Raw genomic sequence first — 14,484 nt, 5'->3', positions numbered from 1 at the left:
CGGGAGTTTAATGCTGATAAATGTGAGGTGTTACACCTTGGCAGGACAAATCAAAATAAGACGTACATGATAAATGGTAGGGAATTGAAGAATACAGTTGAACAGAGGGATCTGGGAATAACCGTGCATAGTTCCTTGAAGGTGGAATCTCATATAGATAGGGTGGTAAAGAAAGCTTTTGGTATGCTAGCCTTTATAAATCAGAGCATTGAGTATAGAAGCTGGGATGTAATGTTAAAATTGTACAAGGCATTGGTGAGACCAAATCTGGAGTATGGTGTACAATTTTGGTCGCCCAATTATAGGAAGGATGTCAACAAAATAGAGAGAGTACAGAGGAGATTTACTAGAATGTTGCCTGGGTTTCAACAACTAAGTTACAGAGATAGGTTGAATAAGTTAGGTCTTTATTCTCTGGAGCGCAGAAGGTTAAGGGGGGACTTGATAGAGGTCTTTAAAATGATGAGAGGGATAGACAGAGTTGATGTGATCAAGCTTTTCCCTTTGAGAATAGGGAAGATTCAAACCAGAGGACATGACTTCAGAATTAAGGGACAGAAGTTTAGGGGTAACATGAGGGGGAACTTCTTTACTCAGAGAGTGGTAGCGGTGTGGAATGAGCTTCCAGTGGAAGTGGTGGCGGCAGGTTCGTTGGTATCATTTAAGAATAAATTGGATAGGCATATGGATGAGAAGGGAATGGAGGGTTATGGTATGAGCGCAGGCAGGTGGGACTAAGGGAAAAAAAAATTGTTCGGCGCGGACTTGTAGGGCCGAGATGGCCTGTTTCCGTGCTGTAATTGTTATATGGTTATATGGTTACATATCTGGAACAAACTCCCAGAAAACTGCAGGCCTGCTGCAACTCTCAGCTCTTTTAAATCTAGACTGAAGACTTTTCTGTTTGCCGCTGCCTTTCAGTAAACAATACAATTTATTAATTACCTATACTACACAGTAACTTCTATTCCTGGTTTTATTCTATTTTAAATATTTTATTTGATTGCTTTTAATTTTGTAATTATTTTATCTGAATAATCTAATAATCGTTTAACATCTAAATGTCATTTTATATGTGTTTCTTTCCAATGCTTTTAATGTTTTATGTAAAGCACTATACAAATAAACTTTCCTTGCCTTACTTTATCCCACTTTCTCACCCCTACACACTAAGGTGGAAATTTGCCAGTTTTACACTGGCGCAGCTGGTAGAGCCACTGCTGAACTACGCCAGAGACCTTGGTTCGATTCTGACCTCGGGTGCTGTCTGTGTGGAGCCTGCACGTTCTCCCTGTGACCGTTTGGATTACCTCCGGGAGCTCGGTTTCCTCCTACTACTGCCGCGTGGGCTCCCTCTCGCGTTTCCAAGACGTGCGGGTGTGTAGGTCGTGATCGATGGCCGGCGTGGACTCCACGCTGCATCTCTAAACTAACCTACAAACCCGCACGTCTTGGGAACACGAGAGGAAACCAATGCAGTCACAGGGAGAATGTGCAAACTCCACACATACGCAGACAGGCAGGCAGCACCCAAGGTCAGGGTTGAACCCGGGTCTCTGGCGTTACAAGGCAGTGGCTCTACCAGCAGCGCCATGTCCCCGCAAACTGGACCGTGCCCGCCCCCCTGCCAAAGTATCGAGCGTGCATTAGCACATTATCTCCCGTGATCACGTCTCTCCTAGTGAACAGCACTTGCACTCTCCCCCCACTAGACAGCGGCCCTCAAACTCTGTGCACGCACACACTCTTGCACACCCACAAACACGCCCCCTCCCAACCCGGCAAGCTCACGCCCCCCTCCCGTAGAACGCCCACCCCGCGCATAGAAGGAGGTGCGGTGACCTACGTCTTCATAGTTCTTGGCCTCCACTCCGTGTTTGGTGTTGAGAACGATCTGCTGGTCCGGGCCCCGGAAGTGCCCTGTGAACAAGGGAAACACAATCACAATCACACACCGTTTCACAGCGAGGAGCTTGCGACCAAGCCTAGGATACAGCAATCACGGCGTGGGTGGCACAGTGGCGCAGTGGTAGAGTTGCCGCCTCACAGCGCCAGAGGCCCGGGTTTGTTCCTCACAACTTCTGCTGTCGGTATGGTGTTTGCACATTCACCCTGTGACTGTGTGGATTTTCTCCGAATGACACCGTTTTCTCCCATACTCCAAAGACGTACAGATTTGCAGGTTAATTTTGCTCGTGTCAGCACAGACTCGGTGGGCCGAAGGGCCTGACCACGGGTGCCGTCTTAACAGAGCCTTTACCTTCTCCCTGTGGATTTTCTCCAGGTGCTCCGGTTTCCTCGCACATCCCAAAGATGTGCAGGTTTGTACGTTAATTTGTAGGATGGGATTGCACATCACTAGTGCATGGGTGATTAATGGGCGGCATGGACTTGATAAGCCAAGGGGCCTGTTTCCACGCAATATCTCTAAAACTAATCACTTAGCCCTCCTTGCTCCCTCTCTCCAGAATCACCCCCCCCCCTCCAAACTTCCCCTTCGGACGCTCTGGTTTCCTCCCACCCACAAGACGTGCAGATCTGAAGGTTAATTGGCTTTACTTTAGACTTCAGAGATACAGCGTGGAAACAGGCCCTTCAGCCCACAGAGTCTATGCCGACCAGCGATCACCGCACATTGACACTATCCCACACACATTAGGGACAACTTGCATTTGTACCAAGCCAATTAACCTACAAACCTGCAGGTCTGTGAAGTGTGGGAGGAAAACAAAGATCTCTGAGAAAACCCACGCAGGTCACGGGGAGAACGTACAAACTCCGTGCAGATAGCACCCGTGGTCGGGATCGAACCCGGGTCTCTGGCGCTGCAAGGCAGCAAATCTACCACTGAGGTACCCGTGATGAGGGGCGAGAGGGCGGCAGGCAGAGCAAGCTGAACGGAGTCTGGTGCCGCAGCTGCATACAGAGGCATGGGGGGTGGGGGAGGAAAGACGAGAGATAAAATTCAGAGAGGGAGTTTGCAGAGTAACATCGAGGATGGCAGGAAGTGTTTTGATTGGAGGTCGCTGAGGGGGTAGAGTAGTCACACAGCGTGGAAACCGGCCATTCCGTCCAATTTGCCCACATGCCCCGTCTACACCAGTCCCTCCTGCCTGCGTTTGGCACATATCTTTCCAAACCTGTCCTATCCATGTACCTATCCAAATTTTATTTAAATGTTGTGATAGCAACTCGTTCCGTACCTCCACCAACCTTTGAGTAAAAAGAAGTTACCCTACCCGTAATAGCCCTGTCCCACGGTACGAGTTCATTGCAAGAGCTCTCCAGAGTTTTAAAAAAATCAAACGCGGGGTAAGCACGAAGAATGAACGTAGCGGGTACGTCGGAGCTCGGAGACGTCTCTTACCGGCTCCCAACGCGAACGGCAGGTACTCGGGAAGACTCGCTAACGGCAGGTAAGCACGGGAAGACTCGGGAAGATTTTTCAAAATCTTGAAAAATGTCCACGAGAGCCCCGAGTACTGACGAGTGGCCATTACCGTAAATCTCCGAGTTCGAATCAGAGCAAACTCGGGAGAGCTTTTGCAAAGAACACGTACCGTGGGACAGGGGTTTTAGATTCCTCTTAAATCTTCCCCCCCCCCTCACCTTAAACCTTTGTCCTCTGGTTCTCGATTCCCCTACTCTGAGCAAGAGACTGTGTGTTAACCCTATGTATACCTCTCATGATTTTATACACCTCCATAGGATGACCTCTCATCCTCCAGCACGCCAAGGAAATAATGCCCTATCCTGCCTATTCTCGAGCCCTGGCAACGTTCTCATTATTTTCTCGGCACCCTTTCCAGCTTAACAACACCCTTACTATAGCAGGGTAATCAAAACTGAACACAAAACTCAAACCATGATCTCATCAATACCTTGTACAACTGCTACGGGGTGTGTGTGGTGTGTGTGTGTGTGTGTGTGTGTGTTGTGTGTGTGTGTGTGTGTGTGTACGCGCGCGCGCGGCTGGAGGGATCGCGAGTAAAAAGGAATCGAGGAAGAACAGACGAGGGAGGGAGATATCGTCCCCAATTAATTTATCCCATCGATAAAAGTTGGTAAGAAAATTACTTTGCAAGTCCAAACATTCTGGGTTTTTTTGTCTTGGTACCAGCTGCACATCCCTTGTGAATTCCCATCAACTGACCAGACACGTCCAATATCAAGGTTTCAGTTCTGTACTTTGCTCTCTGCTGCCCAAGTTCCTGCCACACAGCAACGTCTCTACTTCCTTATAAGGCTTAGGAAGTTCGGCATGTCCCCAACAGTTTACTGCAAGATAAAGCCAGTAAATTCTGATCAGATAGCCTGAGGATCTGCAATGAGGTAGATAGTAGTTCAGCACCGCTCTCTGGTTGTGGTTGGATGGTTCAGTTGCCTGATAACAGCTGGGAAGAAACGGTGCCTGAATTTGGAGATATGCGTTTTCATACTTCTGTACCCCTTGCCTGGTGGGAGTGGGGAGAAGAGGGAGTGGCCGGGGTGAGACTGGTCCTTGATTATGCTGCTGGCCTTGCCGAGGCAGCTTGAGGGAGCAATAGTCAATTGAAGGGAGGTTGGTTTGTGTGATGGTCTGGGCTGCGTCAATTCACTGCAATTTCTTGCGGTCTTGGCTGTTCTCAAACTAAGCTGCGATGCATCACAATAACATGGCGCATCTGTAGATGCATCACAGCCTGGTGTGAGAACAGTTCCATCAAAGATCGCAAGAAATTGCAGTGAATTGTGCAGGCATCCCAAACCATCACCCAAACCAACCACCCTTTTTCCATTTACTCCATTTTTATACCTCACACGGCCTCGGCAAGGCCAGCAGCATAATCAAGGGCCAGCAGCATAATCAAGGACCAGTCGCACCCTGGCCACTCCTTCTTTTCCCATCGGACAAGATGTACAGAAGTGTGAAAGGACACACCTACATGCTTACATATTCAGATTCAGGGACAGCTTCCTCGCAGCTGTTATCAGGCATCTGAACCATCCTACCAACAACTAGAGAGCGGTCCTGAGCTACCATCAACCTCATTGGACTATCTTTGATGGGACTTTATCTTGCACTAAACGTTATTCACAACATGTATCTGTACACTGTGGATGGCTCAATTGTAATCATGGATTGTCTTCCCTCTGGCTGGTTAACACACAACAATAGCTTTTCACTATACCACAGCACACGTGATAATAAACTAAACCAAACTAAACTCAGAAGTGTGAAAACGCACACCTCCAGTTTCAGGGACAGTTTCTTCCCAGCCGTTATCAGGGAACTGAAGCATCCTATCAACAACTAGAGAGCGGTCCCGGCCTCCCAGCAACCTCATTGGAGACCCTTGGACTATCTTAAATCGGACTTAACCTTGCACTTAACGTTATCCCCTTCATCCTGTGTCTGTACACTGTGGATGGGTTAATTGTAAACATTGTAGTCTTTCCGCTGACAAGATAGGAGGTAACAAATGCTTTTCACTGTACCTACAAGAATTATTGCAATTATTGGTGTGCCTCTGCATGTGTGCATGTGTATATTATATGTATATATATATATATATGTAGGTATGTATATGTGAACGGGTGCGCGTGTGTGTGCGTATATATATATATATGTATATATATATATATATACATATACATATATATATATATATATACATATATATACACACACACACACACACACACACACACACACACAGAACTTTTTTTCTCGTTTTTTATATTGTTTACATTGTACTATGTTTGCATATTCTGTTGTGCTGGCTGCAAGTAAGAATTTCACTATTCTAGTCAAGAGAGTTCGATAGAGCTCTTAAAGATAGCGGAGTCAAGGGATATGGGGAGAAGGCAGGAACGGGGTACTGATTGTGGATGATCAGCCATGATCACATTGAATGGCGGTGCTGGCTGGAAGGGCCAAATGGCCTACTCCTGCAGCTATTGTCTATCTGGGACATGCGCCAATTGACTCATGACTACATGATTATAATCAACCATAGACACAAAATGCTGGAGCAACAGGCAGCATCTCCGGCGTGTTGGCATGGGTGACGGTTTGGGTCGAGATCCTTCTTCAGATTATTATAATCAACTCTTGACTCAATTGGATCTTACTTCGGTACACGTGACAATAATAAATAAAACTAAACATCCTGGCCCCAGCTTGGACTCACCCGCGGGTAGCCGGTTCTCGAAGCAGATCTCAAACATGTCATAGTCGTCGGTGGTGAAGGCAAACTTGCCTTTGCTGGCCTGCTCTTTGGAGTAGAGAATGTGGCCGGAGGAGTCCGTCACCTGGGAGAGAACACACGTGGGATCTTACGATACGACAGAACTTTAATCGTCCCAGGAGGGAAATTGATGCGCCAACAGTCATAAAACACAACAACAAGATACATGAAATTAAAGTGACAAATGGAAAGGATAGGAGATAAGCAAAGACCGGGGAGGGTGGGTCAGTCTACCCAACGACAGAAGGGGGAGGTGTTGTAGTTTAATAGCCACAGGAAGAAGGATCTCCTGTGACGTTCTGTGCTGCATCAAAGTGGAACCAGCCTGTTGCTGAAGGTGCTCCTCAGGTTGACCAGTGTGTCATGGAGGGGGTGTGAGCTGTATTGTCCAAGATGCTCCGCAATTTGAGGAGCATCCTCCCCTCAAAGACCACCTCCCGTGAATCCAACTTCGCCCCCAGGACGGAGTCAGCCGCCTATACCCAGATATCTTGGGTATCTTGATATCCCCTTCCCTCCTCACACCCCCCACCCCACCACTTCTATCCTTTCACCACAGTGTACCATATCCTGCCTCCCTCTACCCCCATTCCTTGTTCAAGAAGGAACCTCAGATGCTGGAAAATCGAAGGTAGACAAAATTGCTCGAGAAACTCAGCGGGTGCTGCAGCATCTATGGAGCGAAGGAAATAGGCAACGTCTGAAGAAGGGTTTCGGCCCGAACCGTTGTCTATTTATTTTGCTCCATAGATGCTGCCGCACCCGCTGAGTTTTTCCAGCAATTTTGTCTACCCCCATTCCTTTCCCCTCTCCTCATCTTCCCCCACTTCCTCCTCTCCCCACCTCATGTGTACTTACCCTTTCCTCCTCAATCCCATAGCCACTCACCCCCATCCCTTTTCCCCCTCCCCTCCTCTTCCCTCCCCATCTGCACACTACCCCCCTCCTTCATCTTCCCTCCTCGCACCCCCCTCCTTCCCTCCCCTATTCCCCTCCTCCTTCCCTCCCTGTCTCCCCTTCCCCATCCCCCCCCCCTCCTCTTCCCCCATTCCCCACCCTCCCTATCTCCCCCCCCACCTCCCTTCTTTCCCCACCTCATCCTCTCTCCCTTCCCCCCCAATTCCCCACCCTCCCTATCTCCCCCCCCACAGTCCCTCCCCTCCTCTCCCCCCCATCCCCCTCTCTCCCCAATCCCCCCATCCCTCTCTTCCCCCCCAATTCCCCCACCCTCCCTATCTCCCCCCCACATCCCTTTCCCTCCCCTCCTCCCCCATCCCTCTCCCCAAGCCCCCTCCCCATCCTCTACCCCCCCCTCCCCATTCCCCACCCTCCCTCTCCCCCCACCCTCCCTCTCCCCCCATCCCTCTCTCCTCTTCCCCCATTCCCCACCCACCCTATCTTCCCCTCCCCATCCTTCTCTCCCCCCCCATCCCTCTCTCCCTATCCCCCCCATTCTCCACCCTCCCTCTCCTCCCCCCCATCCCTCTACCACCCCCCTCCCCATTCTCCACCCTCCCTCTCCCCTCCCAGCCTTCTCCCCCCCCCCCCATCCCCCTCTCCCCTCCATTCTCCACCCTCCCTCTCCCCCCCCCATCCCACTCTCCCCATCCCCCATTCTCCTCTATCCCCCCCCCCCCCAGTACCTTGAGGTCGGTGCGGCCGCCGGGCTGTTCACTCAGCTCGTACTCTCCGGTCACCAGGACGTCCTTGTGGATCTCCTCGCGCAGACACTTCCTGGCGTTGGCGGGGAGATGGAAGGAGACGGCGGCGGCGGGGTGTGCGAGGCGGAGGAGGGTGATGGCGGCGAGGGCGAGGGCGACGGGCAGCAGCAGCGGAGACGGAGACGGACACGACGGCGGCGACATGGCGGAACGAGCGGGCCGAGCGGGCCTCCTCCCTCCCTCACTCACTCCCTCACTTCCGGCGGCGTCGCGCGCGTGGCGCCAGCTGGTTGGCGGCTCCGGCGTCACTTCCGCCATGAGCGGGGCAAGCGCAGAGTCGTCTTCCTCCAACACTCTGGGACAGAGCATGCGCAGTGCCCCTCTCCACGCTGGAGTGTGTCATGCGCAGTGCTTGCTCAGACACCGGAGCATGCGCAGTGCCCCTCTCCACGCTGGACATGCGCAGTGGCGTTCTCCCCGCTGGAGCGGAGCATGCGCACTCCTTCCGACCCGCTGAACTGGAGCATGCGCAGTCGCTCATTCATCTCACACACTCACACAGACAGGTGTCAATGGATGATGCCTGTCCCACTGAGCTAAGTCAAGTCAAGTCAAGTTTATTCGTCACATACACATACGAGATGTGCAGTGAAATGAAAGTGGCAATGCTCGCGGACTTTGTGCAAAAAGACAAACAAACAACCAAACTATAAACACAATCACATATTCTTTTACATATTAAATATTGTGGGCGGAAGGAAAAACGTTCAGTAAAGTTAGTCCCTGGTGAGATAGGAGTTTACAGTCCGAATGGCCTCTGGGAAGAAACTCCTTCTCAACCTCTCCGTTCTCACAGCATGGCAACGGAGGCGTTTGCCTGACTGTAGCAGCTGGAACAGTCCGTTGCAGGGGTGGAAGGGGTCTCCCATGATTTTATTGGCTCTGGAGTTGCACCTCCTGATGTATAGTTCCTGCAGGGGGGCGAGTGAAGTTCCCATAGTGCGTTCGGCCGAACGCACTATTCTCTGCAGAGCCTTCTTGTCCTGGGCAGAGCAATTCCCAAACCAGATGGTAATATTTCCGGACAAGATGCTTTCCACAGCCACTGAGTAGAAGCATTACTCTAGCATTTTGTGTCAATCTTCGGTTTAAACCAGCATCTGCAGTTCCTTCCCACACATTGCCTCCGGCAGCTTGTTCCATACGCCCACATTGTGTGTAAAAGTTACTGTTCAGATTCCTATTAAATCTTTTCACCTTAAACCCATGTCCTCTGGTCCTCGATTCATGAGATTCTGTGCATCTACCCGATCTATTCCTCTCATGGTTTTATACACCTCAAGAAGATCATCCCTCATTCTCCTGCGCTCCATGAAATAGAGACCCAGCCTGCCCAACCTCACCCTCGAGTCCTGGCAACATCCTTGTAAATCTTCTCTGCACCTTTTCCAGCTTGACAACATCTTTCCTATAACATGGTGCCCACAACGGAACACGATACTCTAAATGTGGCCTCACCAACGTCTTATATAGCTGCAACATAACCTCCCAACGTCTATACTCAATATGTGTGTGAACATGTGTAATAGCAGCTGCTGGTTTAAACTGAAGATAGATACAAAAACCTGCAGTAACTCAGCCGTACAGGCAGCATCTCTGGAGAGAAGGAATGGGTGACCTTTCGGGTCGAGACCCTTCTTCAGACTGGTTAGGGAAGAGGGAAACAAGAGTTATAGATGGTGATGTGGAGTGATAAAGAACAATGAATTAAAGATATGCAAAAAACTAACGATGATACAGGAAACAGACCATTGTTAGCTGTTTGTAGGGTGAAATCGAGAAGCTAGTGCGACGGGTGGGGGAGGGATCGAGAGAGAGGGAATGTTGGGGCTACCTGAAGTGAGAGCAATCAATATTCATACCACTGGGACTGTAAGCTGCCCAAGTGGAATATCAGATGCTGTTCCTCCGAATTGCGTTTAGCCTCACTTCGACAATGGAGGAGACCTAGGACAGAAATGTCTGTATGGGAAGGGGAATTAAAGTGTTTGGGCAACCGGGAGATCAGGTAGGTTCTGTCGGGCTGAGTGAAGGTGTTCCGCCGAAACGCTCGCCCAGTCTGCGTTTGGTCTCGCCGATGTATAATAGTCCACATACTGTACGGATACAGTAGATGAGGTTGGAGGAGATGAAAGTGAACCTCTGCCTAACCTAAAAGGACTGTCGGGGTCCCTGGACAGAGTCGAGGGAGGAGGTATAGCGACAGGTGTTGCATCTTCTGCGGTTGCAGGTGAAGGTACCTAGGGAGGGGGTGGTAAGGGATGAATTAACCAGGGAGTTGAGGAGGGAACGGTCTCTGTGGAAGACGGAAAGGGGTGGAGATGGGAAGATCTGGCTAGTGGTGGGATCCCTTTGGAGGTAGCGGAAATTTCAGAGGATTATGTGTGTATTGTATGGGAAAGATAAGGGCGAGGGGGACTGTCTCTGTTGCTACTAGGGGGAGTCGGAGCAAGGGCGGAGCTGCTGGGTACCGAGGTGACACGAATGAGGGCTTCATCTATGATGGGAGTGGGGAACCCCCATTCCCTAAAGAATGAGGACATCTCGGATGTCCTGGTATGGAACACCTTATCTTGGGCGCAGATGTGGCGTAGACAGAGAAATTGGCAGTAGGGGATAGAGTCTTTGCAGGAAGCAGGGTGGGAAGAAATGTAGTCGAGATAGTTGTGGGAGTTGAAGGGTCTCGACCCTGAAACGTCACCCATTCCTTCTCTCCAGAGATGCTGCCAGTCCCGCTGAGTTACTCCAGCTTTTTGCGTCTATCTTCGGGTTGTAATAGATAGCAGTCAGTAGTATATTTCCTGTGAGATCAACACTCAATACCCTGGCTGACAAAGGGCAATGTTCTAAACGGCTCTTTGAGCACCCGATCTGCCTACGACTCCACCTTCAAGGATCTATGCACCTTCACTTCTCGATCCCTCTGCTCTACAACTCTCCCTAGAGTCCTGCCCGTGTTCGACTTCCCCGAATGCAACACCTCACGTATCTCTGCATTAAATTCCATCAACCATCCCTCAGCCCACTTGGCCAATTGATCCAGATCCTGCTGCACAATTTTTCACAACCATCTTCACTATCTGCAAAACCAGCCTCCTTTGTATCATCTGCAAACTTGAGAGCTGGACACATTGCTCTGCATCAAAGATCTTATAGCTATAAGATCTTTGCTCTGCATTAAGTTGCATGGACATGGAGGGGGCGGGACAACCAACGGGCGTGGAGCGATTGACAGTTGAGGCGTCCTATCACCGTGAAGGGTGGGCGGGACATAATGGACACTAGCCAATAAGCATCAGGACAAACGGCACGTGACCAATCACCGACTAGAGAGGGCGGGACAATGCCTGACTGACGGCTGAACCCCAACTATAAACATTCTGACTGACCTGAACGCCGCCCTATCACCGTTAATGGTGGGCGGGACATTCACTCACACACACACACACACACACACACACACACACACACACACACACACACACACACACACACACACACACACACACACACACTCACATAGACACACACACGCACACACACACATAGACACACACACACACACACACACACACACACACACACACACACACACACACATAGACACACACACACATACACACACACACACAGACACACACACACACACACACACACACACACACACACACACACACACACACAGACACACACACACACACACACACACACACAGGCAGGCACACACACACACACACACACACAGGCAGGCACACACACAGCGCACACACACACACACACAGGCAGGCACACACACAGCGCACACACACACACACACACACACAGACACACACACACACACATACACACACACACACACACACATAGACACACACACACACACACATAAACACACACACACATAGACACACACACATAAACACACACACACAGCGCGCACACACACACACGCACGCACACATAAACACACAGATACATACACATGTACACAGATACTCACACAGATACTCACACACACACACATAAACACACACACACAGCACACACACACGCACGCACACATAAACACACACAGATACATACACATGTACACAGATACTCACACAGATACTCACACACATAAACACACACACACACAAACACACATGAACACACACACATGAACACACACACATAAACACACAGAACACACTCACACACAGAGACACACACACACATATAAACACACACAGACACACACTAACACACACACTAACAGCCACACTCACATGAACACACATACATAAACACACACACACACACACACACACACACACACACACACACACACACACACACACACACACACTAACATGCACACACATAAACTCACACACACTAACATGCACACACATAAACGCACACACCCACAGAACACACACTCACAGATTAACACACAGATACACACACACTGCTTGGAGTCTGTAGATTGGGCAATGTTCAAGGACTCGGCAACGGACCTGAATGAATACACCACAGTCGTTACAGACTTCATAAGGAAATGAGCGAAGGACTGCGTCGCAACAAAAACCTTTCGAGTGTTCCCTAACCAGAAACCTTGGATGAACCATGAGATCCGCATTCTTCTGAAGACCAGATCCCGGGCATTCAGGTCTGGCGATGCAGAGGTCCACAAGAAGTCCAGATACGACCTTGGTAAGGCCATCAAAAAGGCCAAAAGGGCCTTCTGCTCCAAGCTGGAGGATGAAACTCGTATGTCAGGCTGTTATTCATTGACTACTGCTTGGCGTTTAATACCATCATCCCCTCCAAGCTGGTTACCAAGCTCTCAGATCTGGGTCTCTGCACATCCCTCTGCAATTGGATCCTCGACTTCCTCATCCACAGACCACAGTCTGTCCGTATTAGTGAAAATGTGTCATCCTTGTTAACAGTCAGCACGGGAGCACCTCAAGGCTGCTTGCTCAGCCCCCTGCTTTACTCACTCTATACTCATGACTGCGTAGCCGGTCATAGTGTGAACTCCATCATCAAGTTCGTGGACAACACCACTGTTGTGAGACGAATCACTGTTCATACCGCTGGGGTCAATAGTCAATTGAGTATTTTGCTTGGGCAGTTTGCACCCCAGCGGTATGAACATTTACCTCTAATTTCAGGTAGTCCTTACTTTCTCCTCCTTTTCTCAGCTCTCCCTCAGCCCGCTGGCTCCATCTCTTCCTTTCTTCTTCCCGCATCGCCCCCCCCCCCCCCCCCCCCCCCCCCCACCCCTCCACCCTCACATCAGTCTGAAGAAAGGTTTTGGCCCGAAACGTTGCCTATTTCCTTCGCTCTATAGATGCTGCCTCACCCGCTGAGTTTCTCCAGCATTTTTGTCAACCTTCGATTTTCCAGCATCTGCAGTTCCTTCTTAAACTGATTGTAGTCTTTGGAAGGGATAGGATAGGGACCCACAATCCCGTTTATATCAACGGGACGATGGTGGAAATTCCTGGGCGTGCATATTTCCGAAGATGTTTCCTGGTCCCAGCACACTGATGCAATCATAAAGAAGGCACGTCAGCGCCTCTACTTCCTGAGAAGATTACGGAGAGTCGGTATGTCACGGAGGACTCTCTCGAACTTCTACAGGTGCGCAGTAGAGAGCATGCTGACCGGTTGTATTGTGGCCTGGTTCAGTAACTTGAACGACCTGGAGCGGAAAAGATTGCCGAAAGTTGTGACCACTGCACAGTCCATCATCGGCTCTGACCTCCCCATCATCGAAGGGACCTATCACAGTCGTTGCTTCAAAAAGGCTGCCAACATCATCAAAGACCCACACCATCCTGGCCACGCACTCATCTCTCCATTGCCATAGGGAAGAAGGTACAGGAGCTTGAAATCTGGAACATCCAGGTTCAGGAACAGCATCTTCCCCACAGCCATCAGGCTATTAAACTCACCATCAAACAAACTCTGAACAATAACAGCCTATTTCACATTATCTGTTTATTTATTGTGTATATATGGTCTATGGTATATAGACACACTGAACTTCTATCTCCTGTTCTGTATTATGTTTACATATTCTGTTGTGCTGCAGCAAGCAAGAATTTCATTGTCCTATCTGGGACACATGACAATAAAACTCTCTTGACTCTTGATACATACACACAAAGATACACACAGAACACACACTCACATACACACACATATGAACACACATTCACACAGCTACACACATACACACATTCACACAGATACACATACATAACCACACACAGAACACACACTCACAGATTAACACACTCACACACACAGATATGCACACACATAAACACAGAACACACTCACACAGATACACACACTAACACACGCACACACACAGAAATACACACACACACATACAGATAGAAACATAGAAACATAGAAATTAGGTGCAGGAGTAGGCCATTCGGCCCTTCGAGCCTGGACCGCCATTCAATATTACCATGGCTGATCATCCAACTCAGTATCCCGTACCTGCCTTCTCTCCATACCCTCTGATCCCT

The 14,484-nt window shown here is 49.7% G+C and overlaps 1 protein-coding gene across 1 annotated transcript; it reads right to left on the bottom strand.

The window, feature by feature from the left end:
* Positions 1-1,693: 1,693 nt before the first annotated feature.
* Positions 1,694-8,137, bottom strand: LOC116969684 (transmembrane protein Tmp21-like). The gene is made up of 3 exons (XM_033016475.1): positions 7,874-8,137; positions 6,174-6,294; positions 1,694-1,920 (listed from the first exon to the last, which is right to left on the bottom strand). The coding sequence occupies exons 1-3, from the start codon at positions 8,093-8,095 to the stop codon at positions 1,709-1,711; spliced, it is 555 nt and encodes a 184-aa protein (XP_032872366.1). The 5' UTR covers positions 8,096-8,137; the 3' UTR covers positions 1,694-1,708.
* Positions 8,138-14,484: the final 6,347 nt, after the last annotated feature.

This window comes from Amblyraja radiata, unplaced genomic scaffold (assembly GCF_010909765.2).
Source record: "Amblyraja radiata isolate CabotCenter1 unplaced genomic scaffold, sAmbRad1.1.pri scaffold_1017_ctg1, whole genome shotgun sequence".
Taxonomy (NCBI): Eukaryota; Metazoa; Chordata; class Chondrichthyes; order Rajiformes; family Rajidae; genus Amblyraja; species Amblyraja radiata.
This window is presented reverse-complemented; position numbering and strand designations above follow the sequence as displayed.

Coding starts and splice junctions, on each gene's coding strand:
- LOC116969684 (XM_033016475.1), bottom strand. CDS start 8,095: ATGTCGCCGCCGTCGTGTCCGTCTCCGTCTCCGCTGCTGCTGCCCGTC. Junction 6,295..7,873: donor GCGGCCGCACCGACCTCAAG/GTACTGGGGGGG, acceptor GTTCTCTCCCAG/GTGACGGACTCCTCCGGCCA. Junction 1,921..6,173: donor CGAGAACCGGCTACCCGCGG/GTGAGTCCAAGC, acceptor CCTTGTTCACAG/GGCACTTCCGGGGCCCGGAC.